The sequence below is a fragment of the Erigeron canadensis genome, chromosome 8 (genome assembly GCF_010389155.1).
Source record: "Erigeron canadensis isolate Cc75 chromosome 8, C_canadensis_v1, whole genome shotgun sequence".
NCBI classification, from domain to species: Eukaryota; Viridiplantae; Streptophyta; class Magnoliopsida; order Asterales; family Asteraceae; genus Erigeron; species Erigeron canadensis.
In genome coordinates, this window is record NC_057768.1 from 31,880,712 (window position 1) to 31,896,219 (window position 15,508).

The 15,508-nt window shown below is 33.8% G+C and overlaps 2 protein-coding genes across 3 annotated transcripts; one reads left to right on the forward strand and one right to left on the reverse strand.

The window, feature by feature from the left end:
• The first annotated feature begins 3,758 nt into the window (after positions 1 to 3,758).
• Positions 3,759 to 6,715, forward strand: LOC122611266 (protein MICROTUBULE BINDING PROTEIN 2C). Its single transcript, XM_043784266.1, has 5 exons — positions 3,759 to 4,096; positions 4,316 to 4,390; positions 5,390 to 5,722; positions 6,092 to 6,307; positions 6,403 to 6,715. The coding sequence occupies exons 1-5, from the start codon at positions 3,851 to 3,853 to the stop codon at positions 6,565 to 6,567; spliced, it is 1,035 nt and encodes a 344-aa protein (XP_043640201.1). The 5' UTR covers positions 3,759 to 3,850; the 3' UTR covers positions 6,568 to 6,715.
• Positions 6,716 to 7,056: 341 nt separating this feature from the next.
• LOC122611265 (D-aminoacyl-tRNA deacylase-like) lies at positions 7,057 to 11,678 on the reverse strand. Of its 2 annotated transcripts, none has more exons than XM_043784265.1 (9): positions 11,426 to 11,678; positions 10,187 to 10,367; positions 9,978 to 10,081; positions 9,442 to 9,505; positions 9,186 to 9,238; positions 8,401 to 8,456; positions 8,168 to 8,242; positions 7,432 to 7,599; positions 7,057 to 7,287 (listed from the first exon to the last, which is right to left on the reverse strand). In XM_043784265.1, exons 1-9 carry the CDS (start codon positions 11,675 to 11,677, stop codon positions 7,200 to 7,202), a joined length of 1,041 nt encoding a protein of 346 aa, XP_043640200.1. In that variant the 5' UTR covers position 11,678; the 3' UTR covers positions 7,057 to 7,199. The 2 variants fall into 2 exon arrangements, with proteins under 2 accessions (XP_043640200.1, XP_043640199.1); XM_043784264.1 differs by having other exon boundaries at positions 9,939 to 10,081; positions 11,426 to 11,677.
• Between the last annotated feature and the right edge of the window lie 3,830 nt (positions 11,679 to 15,508).

The window sequence follows — 15,508 nt, forward strand, 5'->3', positions numbered from 1 at the left end:
CCAAAAATATCAAGAAATTACTTAAAGTTGTTTACCATCACGGCTTAACATTCTATACACATTTTCAGTAAAATAACTCTTCATATAAACTCTTATTCATCTTGATTAAATCAATCTCTGTCTCTCAACCATTCCTTATCTTTACTGGTATGAAATCGAAAGATGCAGATAAATTCAATTTTCAATGTGGTTAGTCGACAATTTTTACATATTTGGACCAAAGTTCAGGACATTACATTTGTGGCAGTCCTGCACTCCTGCAGAGTGACTTTAACATCGGGTTGAATATGTCAAATGAGTCCATTTGGTTGAGTGCAATGGTTTATTCAATCTGATGGAGGTGCACACTGCATTGTATCCATTTTATATATTGGATATGCTAGTATCATATGGATTTAGTTCATGTTAACTAACGGGTTATGTAGTTTAGCTTATTTAAAAGTTAACAAAAAGAGATTTTTCTTGTTTAGGTTATATCTCCACACATGTAAATATTTATTTGGTGTGCTTGTTTAAAGTGTTTGTGCTTATTATGTACAAAGGCTTTGACTTTAGTAATCAGTCAAGCATTTTTTGTAAAGCCATCATCCAAGAGCTATTCATAAACAACTTATTAGTTAGGCCTATTAAGTTGAAGAATTATTTTGGTAACCAAATGGACTTGTTTGTTCTTCTATAACACAAGACTACAAGAGGCTAATAAACACCACAAAATAATCTGAGCGAAACATGTCCTAAAGTAACACTCGACTATTGACTAATGTATAACTAGAAACTATGATATAAACCACGTCTCGACATGACAAAAATAAAAAATAAAAAAAAATCCACACATATTTACAAGCTTCTCACCATAACACTACCTAAATTCACAAACTTTTAGTTGATGGACCAACTTAAAATCCGATAGACCTTATATGCGCTCTTTGGTCATCTGCCGGCCACATTGTCTTCTCCTATTCACTCAATATCACATACCGGGTACGAATGGATTACTAGTAACCCATATATATATGCTTTGCGGAAATTTAAACGAACTAAACAAGTTTACTAGGATTTAGTTAACATACTTCCGTTCCTTGAGACTTGGTTTTATATTTGTTGTTAAATGACAATACATCCACTCACACAATATCTTAGCCTCCTCAAAATCCCATTTTATATATCTCTACGTGTAGCTCAATTTAGTAATTGATTGGAAACCTCACTAGTCATCACTAGTCATTATATGCCTCCAAAGGCACATTTAGATTTTATGCTAAAATAAGTTTATGCAAAGTATTTATGATAGTATTATATATATCATATACTATTCCAATTAAGGTGGCTTAAGGGTAAGATAGAATTCATGTCTTAAAAGTTAGAAGAGACTTAAGTTTGGGCCTTCATGGGTATGTATCATTTTGGGATGGCCACGGATATAGAATGCAAGTTAGGCTTCATATACATCGAAATACATGCATGACTCTTCCTGGATAGTTTGAATAGGAAGCCTCTCTATATTTATCCTTCATATAATAATCACTTACAAAATACACAACTAAAAGCATTTTAAACATTGCTATGTAAAGTTTTGTCAAACTAGGGATTGGGTAAACCTTATACTTGTGTTGCTTTCCATAGGAGTGATGTATATCTAAAGCCATTTCAAACCAATATTGCATGTCATGTGGGGTTATAAGCGTTAAGGGTATTGAAGTGGTCTCATATATCCCTACTACTCACACCTTAAAATGTATAATTCATGGCCATTGTACTTTGCATCACATACACCAACTCTTGCCAAAGCAGCTAGAAAATTAATTTTCTTAATTACTATAGAGTTAGAACCCCGTATTTCACTTGATAGAAGCTCTAGTAACCCCAATTTTTTTCGAACAGAATCATAGTTAAGTTTCATGTCTTTAAAATTAGTGGACTTATACATTATAGTGACTTAAAATCTTTCAAGTTGCACCATAAAGTAGTAAATTTTCTAGCCATCTTCTTGATTACTTCTATTGAAAGTACTTACATGATCTTAATACATTCATGGTATAGATTATGGGTATCACGCGAGATTGGACATTACAACACCTATAACTTTTCGGTACTAAAAACAAACATTGGATGCCCATGTCCTATTGGAGTAGGCCTGAATTTGTTGAGTCTAATGACGTTAGTTGTCTCATAATATATATATGGATCGGAAAGAGTATCATATCGAAGATCATAAATAGCTTGCACATGATGCATATGCGCGCAACTTCTTTCGCACAAGTATTTATTAATTAAGAATATATCTATCGTAATCATAATTCATAGATGACATATGTATAGGATGAGAAACATTCATTAAAATCTGTTATGATATTATCTAAGAACGAATAAAATAACAACAGAAGTTTTTATGCCCATGTACTCAACATGATACCTTTCTTTTTTTTGGAAAGATGGAAATTACTAGTGAAAGTCGGGAGGTCTCCAAAAAGTTGTCTTAATTAACCCAGTCCGTGCTAAAAAGTCCCTTTAACAAATAAATCCTCATTTAAACCTTGAGTAAGAAAACCATACCTTGTCAATGCTCGACCTTGGATGGTAAACTCTTCTCAGCTGGTCCACCATAAGACAAACTAGTAACCAACCCATCTAGGTGAGTTGGTTACATAATAGTTGTTGGTAGTTTGGAAAATTAATAGACTTTTTAAAAGTTGGGCAAAAACCAAACTGGACCGATTGTGGACAATTGAACTACATGGTAGATGGAATGAGAACTATAGAATTGGAGTACCTGACCATGGTCCATGAATCCATGGATACCCGGATCAGTTTTAGTGTTGGATCGAATGGAAAAAAATGATTGAAAACCGAGAATCGAACTTAATTATGACCAATGTGGTTTTATTGGTGTTTTGGGCCTACTCATTTGTAATTGGGCCTCATCAGTCACTAGCAAATTGTACTTACAAATTTTTTCCGAGGTAGTAATGTTCACAAGTGGTTACCTTCGGTTTGGATATCAAGTCAGCAAATAGGCAGTTTAAACAATTAAACTAGTCCAATCGATCATACATTCATACCCATCCAAAAATGGCTAACCTACCTAAATAAAACATTCGAATTGGAAAGTAATAACCGTAACATAAATTTTTATATATTTATTATTGTACATGTTTTAAAGCATATTATACATGTATGCAATGCATAAGAGTGATAAACTTATCGACTTTTATGGTACTTATCTATACTATATTATAAAGCAAATAGAGTTTCAACTTTTAATTTCAACAATGTACAAATGATTATGATGTAACATACATCAATGCCTACAACTTTCTCTCTCCTACATACATCATTTTATTCGTCTAATTCTTTCAAAATCTTTTATCTCAAAAACCGATAAATTATAAAAATTATATGGGTGTTCTCAAAATTTCATGCTCTTTCATTAGAGATGTCATTCGATATACTTTTGACAAATTTTTAAATCCGATGGCGGAGCCCATACGGCTAAGACATTTGGCTATGACACTCTATCACATATCACCTCCTATGATCTATCACATATCACCTACCTATGACCCTCACCATCTTACTGTCACAACGCGCGAGTAATTGCTCCCGTCATATCAAATTTCCATTAGCATTTTTTTTAACAACAAATTTCCATTCGAATTTAACTTAAAAGAAAAAAAAAAAAAAAAAGTTTTTTGGGATGGCAAGACAACATCTTACATCTATCTTTGTAATTTGATTTCTCACTTTCATTTAATAAATCACTCTCCTTTTTCTTTTTCAAAAACCAAACTTTTTTCAGTTTCTATATCTAAATCCCATTTCACATTCCCTTCATACCAACACAAAAATAAAAATGTATAATAATCATCAATCATCTCAACAACACCATTTTGATTTCGAACATGACAACATAAATTTTGCTGGTGCCGGAGAACCAACTTCATGGCTTTCCGGCGAAGATCTCCGCCCTTCATCACCGACCCATCACCGTAACCCATCTGCATTTTCAAATTCCACCGCCGCCGCCGCCGGCAGCAATGTTGACCGTGTTCTTTATAATGATCTTGTTCAGATTGTTCCCCTTGTTCAGTCTTTAATTGTATGTTTTCAGTTTTCACACACTAGAAACACACTCACTGTGTGTTAATTTGAACATGGCATATTTTATTTTTGATTGTTATAAGTAAAGTTTGTAGCTTTGTTTGAAATTTGTATTAAAAATGTTCGTTTTTAATCATGTACTATTTTGTATTGAATTAGGGTTCATTGATTTTGGGATTTTTTGAAATGTTTTTTTTTTTTGAAATTGTGTTTGTAGGATCCAAAGGTGAATAGTTCGTATACGCGTAGAGGGTCAATGATTTATACGAAGACACCTTCGGTTTCTAATAAGGTAAAATTTTTTTTCATATGGGATTAGTTTAACTTACATTTGCTTTTTAATGTTTGAATTTATTTTGAAAGTTTTGATTTTGTATTGCTTAGTTGGATTATGACGATTCGATTAGTTCAAAGGTTTAAACTTTTGTTTACGAAATGTCGAAATGATACTATATTTATCAAGTTTGGGGCTTAAGATTAGAAATGTAGTAGTGTAGTGTTTTAGAGTTTGCTTAGATGAATTTCTCTCATGTTTCGTGACGTAATTAGTCACTCGAGTTATGTAAACTTGAAGCATTTTGATTCAATATTATTGAGGTTGAATAAGTATGCTATCTTATTCATCGAATCAGACAATATTTTAGTCAGAAAATAGGGTGAAAAGGAATGAAGAACTTTATTGATATATAGCATCGGTTTAGTATGTTTTACTGATATTTTTTTCCTCATTTACATGACTTTTTAAAAGTTGAAGTTTTAGCTAATCATGTTGCGTAATATGTAAGATTTACTTAGAGAGGTTAGACTTACACTTCAAGTTAGGTGCTTATCAACTTGTGCTATATTAGGAAAAGACCAAATTTACAACTTGCAAGCTAGTTCAATGATATTTTAGTGTATGTTACATGCCCATAGCCCCTTATTTTGAAGAATTTCAACTTTTCCACCTATGCCTTGTTTGATGACAAGGTGCACAGACTGCACAAGATACATTAGTATAAGGTGATAGCGATGAATAATACTTCTTCCATTTTTTTCACAATAAAGGTAGTATTCCGACTTTTAAATTTTAAAACCTAGTCTTCTTAGCTCAGAAATGTTGATGGGATTTTTTACCTTTCCAGTCTTAGTAACTAAGTGATCCATATATATCCGAACGAGATTAATCAGATTATAGAACTTAAGTTCACAATGGCCTGTGTTTCTGGAGAAGTGAGTTTGTTGGAATATCAAGGATTATAGTTTTGGTCCCATGAATCGATAGAAGATATTCATATTGTGATGTTTTCAGATGGCTGAAGTAAAAGGTGGGAATGCTAAATCGGTTCCAGGGAAAAAGCGCAGGGAAAATGGTGGCAATGAACAAGATGGAGGTGCTGATGGTTTATCTAAGTTTTCCTCGAGTGCAATTTTGACAAAGGAAAGGGAAGAATTGGCCGAATTGAGGGAAAAAGTGGAGGATCTTCAAAGACGGTTGTTAGAGAAAGATGAAATTTTAAAATCAGCAGAAGCTTCAAAAAATGAAATTAGTTCTGTTCATAGCATTCTTGATCAAATGAAAAAGCAGGCATCGGAAAAGGATGCATTACTACGTGCTACTCAAGCACAATTAGCCGACGTAAAGGTATGTGTTGTATACTTCCTGTTTTATTAGTGGTAGACTGGTAGATATGGGTGGAGCAGGTGGGTAGCTTGGGTGGATCAACTTATTTCCATTAACCACATACAGTATAGGTAATTTATTGTACGGGTTGAAATTGGTCTGGTTCGGTTGACTTGAAAGACATTTCGAAAATTATCGTAAAGAATCAATCAGTTAAGTATGATTAGGAAATCTCTATTTATTTCAATTATATCAAGGTCCTATTATCTAAATGATTTAGGCTATTAGCACATTATCATAATTATAAATAATACTTATTGGTGACTTGAATGGTACTTGGTACTCAACACTAATGTCTCTATGTTATGTGGTTGGCGGCTTTTATAACAGATTAAACTTGCTGATAAACAAGCAGCTGTAGAAAGGTTACAGTGGGAAGCAATGACTTCGAACAAGAAGGTTGAAAAACTCCAGGAAGATTTGAATGCAGTTCAAGGAGAGATGTCATCATATACAATGTTATTTGAAGGCTTGTCGAATGACAATTTTACCCTTTTGGACCAAGAGTATGATGTTGTCCCCCTCAATGGTCACCTTCCTGAAATAGTAAGCTATATGCCTCTTGTAGCATCTGCATTGGTTTCAAGTCATTGCAAGATCTATAACTTGTCTAATATATTGCATAATATAATAATATGCAGGATGATATGAATGACTTGGAAGTAAGGGAAATGGAAGAGGCAGAAGAAGCTTACATGGCTGCAATTGCTGTGGCGAAAGAGAAGCAAGATGAAGAGTCCATTGCCATAGCTGCAAATGCTAGGTTGCATCTGCAATCTTATGCTCTAAGAAGTTCAATAATGTAAAAAGCCAACACTTGGAGTTCCTATAGTATCATGTGTTGGAACCTTATGTCGTGTGAACTGTTGTGCGAGTTGGATTTACATATCTGCCTGTAATGCTTAACCTCATTATCAGCAAGATATATGAAAAGAGAAAGAATTAACGTGTGCATACGAGTTTTTGTGTGAAATTGGAATTGGATTTTAGATATCAAATTAGTACTAGTCTATGAATATGAGTGTTGTTTTTTTCACCATCTGATTAGAAAATTGTAGTTTCAGATTAATGAATGTGAGTGCTAGATTTCGTAACGATGACAATGGGTGGGTACAGTACATTAGTACCAGAAGAATAAATATGCCATCAGGCATGTATTATAGTTCTATTCAGCTTCAGGAGAAATCAGCAAAAATCGAAGGCTTGCCAACCTTTAGTAATCTAATATAGCACTTCTACATATGCAGTGTCAAGTTAGTACAAGCACTATTTCAAATGCTACCTGGAATTATGTATGCAAGTCAACAGTGATTTTTTTTTTTTCACTCTGATTGGAAAATCGTAGTTTCAGATATCAATGTGAAGTATTAGATTTCATGAAAAATAAATGTCATCAAAAAGATGTATAATTCTATACAGCTTCAGCCTTCAGGAGAACTCAGCAAAAATTAGAAGGCTTGCCAACGTCTATATTCTGCTCTTTCAAATAATCCAATATAGCATTTTTCTGCCAACTTTTAAAGCTCCTGCAATTATGTTAGCAATTGTGTTATAACCACACAGCAGATTCTTAAACACGACTCAATCAAATAAGAAGTATTTTCAATGTCATGTATGATCAAATCAACAAATAATGCTAAACAAACCTAAGACATATTGGTTATACTTACTTTTGATCGAGATGAGCGAGAACTTCTCCCCCTGGAAACGCTGATTTAGTAACCTCATATGCAACTTTAATTGCTTCCCGCCAAGTTCCCCCAACTCCTGCATCTCCATTGTCTTCCATTGGCAATGAATAACTCGATAGCAGATGGCCAACCCAAACATCATTCTTCCTGAAAAAGGTTCATCATTTTAACCGTCCATACAGAACACTATTCAAACTGCCACTTTTCATTTACAGCCAATATATAGCCTTTGGTTCATCAGGCATCAAATTACCTATGCTTCCATAAAGTTTCAAGAAAAATGTGCCATGACAAACTCCTCGAGTCCTCGGGTACTAACGCAATAGTCTTCAAATTTTAACTGGTAACTAGGCCACTATCGAAGTCATATTTCACATTCGTAAAACCTATCTGAGACAGGATAAGACTAACTACCCTAATGAAGCTATGACATTAACCTGCTTATATAGACACCTTTAAGAGACTCTGAATCATTATCCTAAAGTAATGAGTGGTCCAACCGACTAATCTTGAGATGTTACTGCCGTGTTACCATATTACTTTTTACTCTATTATGAAAATAATAGCATGCTTAAAAAAACCAAAAAGTGTTGTTGGCCGAAGTTATAACTCGATCAAACATAAACTACTATGATTGTAAATTCAATTGGATCTTAAAAAAATGTACCAGCAGAAATGATAATAAGTTAAGGTAAAAAAGGTGTTCAAAACTTACAAAACTATATCCATATGCCTGGGGACATAATGTCCACCGCCAAACCCAAGAAGAATTTTGTTTTTTCCATTATTCCTACACCATCGAAAAACAATATAAGAAGAAACGTAGAATAACATAATTCCAACAGCTTCATCATACACAAGTCTTTCTGTATACAAGTTTATCCACCATGTCTTTTAACTGATGTACACTGAAAATTCATGGAAAAACTAAACCAAGACGATCTGTACCTGCACCAATCTCCAACAGGAACTCCTCCGTCAAGCCCTAGTCCTTTCCAAACTAACTACAACATAACAGCAGAAACAAATAATCATTTAATTGGGCTTGCTAAGCATAGAAGGTCATTCATTAACTAATGGAGTCCAATTTGGTTAAGTTTTATATGCAATCGATTGAACAAGTCAAAGTAAAGCTAAACAGGAAAAGGGTTGAAAGTCCCCTTAAGTATATGATAATACATAAAACCTCCTAAATCACTTTTTATTTATAAAATCGATTATTTTTATAAGATCATCTTTGTAACTGTATTTGCTGCATTAATTGTCTATAAGGATCTCAAGTTTTCGGACACACTTTTTGGGGGGATTAAGCCAATTGTAAAACAACTTGTTTTGACCCAAAACCAGTTTGACATGTTACCCAACACACCCTTTTTTCCATCTTTATTTTCTGCCGAACTCTCTATAAATCTTAGCATACAAACCGTAGTGATGATTATCAAAGTCTACAAAACTTATGAGAATATATATCAGTCTGTGTTATAGAATGGGTAATCACCAATAGCCTATTGGTATGGTCAGATCAGAAGGTCCAAACGGTGGTGCGAACTTATTTCCAGTATACTAATAGCCAATGTAGGATACAAAGGATACAGGCGAGGATCATGTTGGTGCTGAGCAAGTAGTACAAGTATAATGTGCTTTGGTTGGTGGATATGCAGTACAGTAACAAATAGCAGAGAAAAAAAAAAGTTAAGTTGCAATTAAGTCTATGCTCAAAAGAGATACCGAACTAAAGCAATAGCTTGTGCTGCATCCTGCCTCTTCCAATACTCTTCAGTGCTGCCTGGTATTATAATAACATCAAAACAAGAGTATTAATAGCTTCCGGAGAGTTTAATCAATTGTGTAAAGAACAAAGGAGCAAAGGCTTTCCTTTCAAAGTTTCAAAGTCTATACTCAAAGTCTAAAACTATGAAAACAAAGATTGATATTCATCATTAGGTAAAAAAAAAAAATCTTTTACAAGCTTTCCCTTTTGATACATACCAATTTCTACAAACATTGCCGGAGAATCAGTCAGAGGTCCATGATGTGTGGCCTCAAATGTAACCTACACACCAAACACATAAGAAGATTATCAGATATGACGTGCAAAACAAAGAGGCAATCAAACAAGTCCATAATTTGCACGCGTTGTAAGGCAAAGGAAATTTGTCTTAATTGCAAGATTCACCACCTACATGAATCCCAGGGTCTTTGAATGTGTATTTGGCAAATGATTATGCAATATAAAATAATCAACTGTATAACATAGAGTTTATACATGCTTCTGTTCTTTTAACTTGTAAATGTAAAACAGTAAATCCAACACCCTCTTCATATCTCAAGACTTCAAATGGTGGAGTAAGAATAAAATACATACATATACATATGTGCCACAAACACACACATATCACGATAAGCAATCAAGAGGTGCAAAATATAAATGTACACTCATTTTAATTTTAAAATCAATATCCAAAAACCATCTGAATTACATATACCTCAAATTCAGGTGTCAGATTATGTGAATTTGCAATGACCTTTAAGAGTTGTAACCATGGCCCCATTCGAGGATTAGGAGGTGCAGCCCATCCGGGTTTTCCACCTGCTGGTGGAACTTCATCTTCTCGTAAATGAGGAACACCTAATAGATATGTCATAATTAACACCCAATGCCCAATTACAACATATATAATAGGCCACACAACTCTAATTTCATTACTAATTAGTTTGTAACATAATCATATACCAATTGGATGAATGGTTAGCGCAGGCCGCTTCGAGGCAGCCGAGTGCCTGCTAAGAAATATAATTTCATCCACAACCTCTCCAGTGGCAGCCTCCCATCTTTTATCCAAATGATCCTCTCTAACATTAGAATTATCATGCTTCAATAGCCTTACTTCTTTGTTCACATAACTTTCAATTTCCTACACCAAAAACTTTAACATCAAAACCACAATTTTCGAAAGTAGAAGTCGTTAAGCATAGAAACTTTTCAAAACTCAGTCTGATCATTACGAATGAATACTAAGTAAGCCGTCCCTGAATGATTTCGAGGTCGTGTGCAATAATGATCTACCCTCTACCATTATACAAAACATCTATCTTGTGGGGCCTTCCCAATTCTAATACAATGTACCCAATCTTGCCATGAATGGGGCCTAGTCTTAAAACAACGGTCTTAAACTAAGCATACGAAAGGTCAACCCTTTGATCACCCCATGAACTAATCTCAATTCTCACACTTTCATTTCTGACCTTATAGCCAGAACCTACACAACTCACGTGCCATTCACCTAATACGGCATATCAGGCATCTGTGTAACACAAATGTTATCACTTTGCTTCCACCACATTGTGCGGGTAAAAGGCTAGTTCCTAAAAACAAGGCTTAAAAGTAAACGAAGGAACTTCGAAGATCTTAGGGTAGTAAAATGTATCAAGTTTTTCCCTTTTTTCTATAGTGTATCAATCTTTCAGCTCATTACTATCGTATGCAACTATTTTTGAACCACAAAAAGCTCTCGTATCCTACATTTAGGGTTTGTTTGGTTGTAGAAAATATTTCTAGTTTTTCATTTTTAATTTTTCAGAAAATGAAAGGGGTTTTCGTTTTCTAGAAAACAAATAAAAATTTTGAAAAAGCGTTCTAATTAGAAAACTAAAAAACATGTCGTTCTAATTGTTTTCCTGTAAAACATTTTTAGAAAACTATGATTAGAACGCGTTTTCTGTTTTTCATGTTTTCTTAGAAAACAAAAATAGAACAACCAAACGCCCCGTAAATAACTTTAGAAACCGGTGACTTGGAGCCGATTTTCCTAAAGTGATAACTTATATGACTGTCAGATCATCATAAAAATCCAATATCAACCCCATGTCCACATACATACAATAACAGAGTAACAAAATGTGACAAGTTGCATACTTTATTAAATGATAATAATAATTAATCTTAATCCAAACACCCAAAAGTTATATATACCTGGAGAGAAGGGCCAGGGTGCCAGCCGGGCATGGACAAAAGGGCAGAGGCAGGACCAATGGATGCAGGGTCAATGGTGGTGGCTACCACTAACGTCACCATCTTCTTCTTTGCCTCCTCCTCCAATTTACAATTACTTTTCCTTCTGAATCTTCTTCTTCTTTTATGCGACGACCACCCTAATGATAATGTTGTGAGGCTATTATGGAATGCGGTATTATTATTTAGCCGTCTTGTTAAAAACCAATGCATTCTTTTTTCTTTCTTTTTGTTTTTATTGTGTTAATTACATAACATTTTGGAAGAATTTCATGTGTGCCTCTCATTTGGTTGGTGAATTTTAGCACTTTTCATCCCTCAACTTTTGGGGTTGTTGCTTTTGCAATCACAATTATTTAATTAAACATATACTTACCTAATCAACCCGGATTCAATTTGGGTCGTTGCAAATATGTTTCGTTATATATACAAAATAAAAATTGTTATAGGAGTCAAATCTCAATCTTAACATTACCAAACATTGAATTCAATGATATTAATAAGACTGAAGCTTCAAAATAGAATAATATTAACAACATCATCGGTAGATAAAAATAATATAATCTACAACCTATAAAAACAAAACACAATTCACATATCTATAACCATAAACTCGAAACACTAAAGGAGCTAAACCTATGTAGTTAGTATTTTAACTCTAAAATAAATTTTTACTTGGAGGTAGAAATAAAAAAATATCACTAATTTAAATTTATAAATATTTCATCAAGATTTAAATAGAAATTTTGAACTATGATAGACCAAAGAAAGAATATGTTAAATTAAAATAAATATATTTTTTAATATTACATCATCTTTTTAATTATATAAAATGTAAGGAAAAATTATAATATGACACTATATATTTTTTTCTTTTAGAAATAATCTTTCTTTAATAATAATAAAGATTACATTGGACCCGAATGGGTATTGGCTTCTATGGGTCGGGTTTGTTCGGATGGATTTTGGGCCTCGAGTTTCGGTCCATTAGGGAGGACAGTATATATGTTTATGTCATATGCAGGAAACAAATCTCATAGGCGCTTGGATGAACACCACCTCGCCTATTAGGTGCGCATTAGGACCATGGTGTCTTATTTTGTTAGTATGTTGTTTCGACACTTTATTTATTTAACTTTTTGTTTATTTTTTTAAGTGAGAAAGAATTGAGTAAAAAAACATGCATTCTTTACACATACATATTAAAAACTAGACACTTATTTAAGAAATGAGGAGTTTATTTATTTGTTGTTAGCGTAGTTAGTTACTTGTGGATGCTTGAATTTTTTATCCTTGATTCGGGTTTTGTCGTTTGATACAATTTGGTGGTTCAATTTTGATAAATATTATATATAGTCAGTTATATATATCTTTAATCCCATATAAAGAGAATTTGAATTTGATTAAGAGATTAAGCATATTTTTTTCCTCAAAATACTCTTTTCAGCATATTTATTGTTCCTAAAATGTCTCTCTGCACACTACAACACTAAAATACCATATAGTTTTAAAATAATCGACACAATTTTATAATCTACAATTTTGACACTTTATAACCAATGTATTCATCCAAAAATGTGGTTATAAAATTCCACCGTAATGCGCATGTACTATGCTCGTAAAACTATACAAGCATGGTACCCGCGCAATGCGGCGGTGGTGGTGGGGAAGGCGGTTTAATGGTGTCGGTGATGGTATTATTGATGGTGGAGGTGGTGTCAAGTGGTATAGGTTGATGTAATTGTGATAGTATAAATTTTTAGAAGATAAGGACTTAAAGTGTTAGTTATTAAAATAAAAGTTTAGAGTGTAAATTATAATTTATTAAGGGCAAAACATAAAAAGTCAAGAGTAATTCTAGTAATTCGAAGGTAGAATTACCTAAAATAAAAAGAGACTATTTCTTTTATATGGGAGTAAAAATAAAGATATATAAATCATACGAGTACATCTTATCTCCTCCATATCTTGCTTTGGTAGGGATTAAATATTATTATTGTCGTTCAGTAAATGACTAATTATACGAGTATCAGTGAATGATCTCATCCACCCTTATGCTCACCCGTAGGTTTGATTCCTTTTTTCGGATTATTATAACCACTTCTTTTGAGTAACCCATTATCTGAATTCTAAGATGATTTATGTGTCAATCAGTCTATATGCTAAGAATGAATGAGTAGTATAGTTGTTGCGAACACGTGGTGGTTCTCATTTGATCACACTCACATCCATGCGATTTCATGCCATCATTATGCATAGTTTTAAGATGAGAAGGAAAACGTAATTCCACTTCCACCTCATTGTGGATTAATTAAGTGTTGTGTAACCTTATGATAATAATATTTTTTCCTGGTTCAAACTTGAATTTGCCAAACACAATTCGTCTTTATAGATTTGTAGTTTGATATTCAAAGCGTTGTAAACTATAGAAATAGAGCAACAAAGATGACCACAATAATGAAAAAAATATAAAATTATATTTTATTCTTAGTATGGGAAAGTATATATATTAGTTATAATGCTGGAGTATTATTCAAAATTTTTTGAACAACGAGTATATTCAATTAATAGAACAATTAACTGAAAGAGCAATAACTCAGACTATCTCCAATGTTAAGGACGTTATTAGGTGTCCTTGAACTACCACATCATATCATTACAAATCATTATACATCTTTATAATTCCTTCAAATTTTATAATTTTATCTCCAATCATAAAAACATCCTTACATATCCTTAATATATATATTTGGTTGACTTTTTTTAATCAAATAATTATTATATATTAATTAAACAAAGTTTGTTAAATGACATCAGCAAAAGTCAATTTGATTAACTCGAAAGTTATGATTAGTTAATAAGCTATTAGGTCAATTGTATTTTAATATATAAAAATGGCTAAAATTAAATGTTGGACATCATCACTTTTTTAAAAGTAATAAGTTTTTGATTTTGTAAAGATAAGTTTTTATGAGGCTGCCTAATATATACACAAAATCATGAATGGAATCCTTCTAAGATTCCTACTAAAGATTCAACCAGATGACGTTTGAATATTGTCTGCCAACCAGAATTATGAACTAATAGAGGAATACCTGCGCAATGCGCTGGTGTAGGCGACGACGTGTTGGTGGTGGCGGTGGCGATTTATAGTGGCAACGGTGGTGAGTAAGATAGATAATTGATGTAAAATAATTTAGAGTAAATTACACTTTTCGTCCCTGAAGTTGGCACGTTTTTCACTTTTCATCCCTAAAGTTTAAAAATTACAATTTTGACCCTAAAGTTGGCCAATTTTTTCAATAACCGTCCCTCACCAAACGTCGTTAAGTTTCAGCCGTTAAGTAGGTCATGTGCAAAACACGTGAAGGACTGAAAGTGCAAAAAATTACAAGTTCAGGGACGAAAACTGAAAATTACTTTTCTGTTGTCGGAAAACTTCATCTTCTCCGGCTGAGTGGCCGGAAAATTCGCCGGAAAACTTGGACTGTCGATATCTCACTCGTTTCTTCGAATTAGACCACAAAACCACCACCAAACTTCTCAAAATTCATTTCCGCACGAATCCTAACAATTAAAAAGATCGCAACCACCTTCAACTCACCACCTCACGCCACCCCTTTGTAACCATCAAACATCGCGACCACCATATACAAGTAACAGCAGCCGACCACTACCCCTCAACATCCCTCACGTCTCTCCCCTTCTCTCTCGTTGTTGCTACAACTCACCACCACCTTTATATATAACCAACACAGCCGACCAGTTATAACGCGAACAGGTGGTGTCGTGGATGTTGTATGAAGGGGGTAGTCGTGGAGTGGTGGTGAACAGTTTGTGGGGTGGTGGTGAACCGTGGGGTGTTGGAAGCTAGGTGGTGGTCGTATGATGAAAATCAAAGGTGGGGATGGTTTGTATGGTGTTTGAAGGTGATCAATTTTTGTTAGGATTCGTGCGGAATTGAATTTTGAGAAGTTTGGTGGTGGTTTCGTGGTCTAATTCGAAGAAACGAGTGAGATATCGACATTCCAAGTTTTCCGGTGA

Excerpts from the sequence above, each read along its gene's own strand:
- LOC122611265 (XM_043784264.1), bottom strand. The coding sequence starts at position 11,677 with ATGCATTGGTTTTTAACAAGACGGCTAAATAATAATACCGCATTCCAT. Across the intron at positions 10,082-10,186 it reads GCTAACCATTCATCCAATTG|GTGTTCCTCATTTACGAGAA; the intron begins GTATATGATTAT and ends CATATCTATTAG. Across the intron at positions 8,457-9,185 it reads CAGCACAAGCTATTGCTTTA|TTAGTTTGGAAAGGACTAGG; the intron begins GTTCGGTATCTC and ends GTTATGTTGTAG.
- LOC122611266 (XM_043784266.1), top strand. The coding sequence starts at position 3,851 with ATGTATAATAATCATCAATCATCTCAACAACACCATTTTGATTTCGAA. Across the intron at positions 4,097-4,315 it reads CCCTTGTTCAGTCTTTAATT|GATCCAAAGGTGAATAGTTC; the intron begins GTATGTTTTCAG and ends TTGTGTTTGTAG. Across the intron at positions 4,391-5,389 it reads CACCTTCGGTTTCTAATAAG|ATGGCTGAAGTAAAAGGTGG; the intron begins GTAAAATTTTTT and ends TGATGTTTTCAG.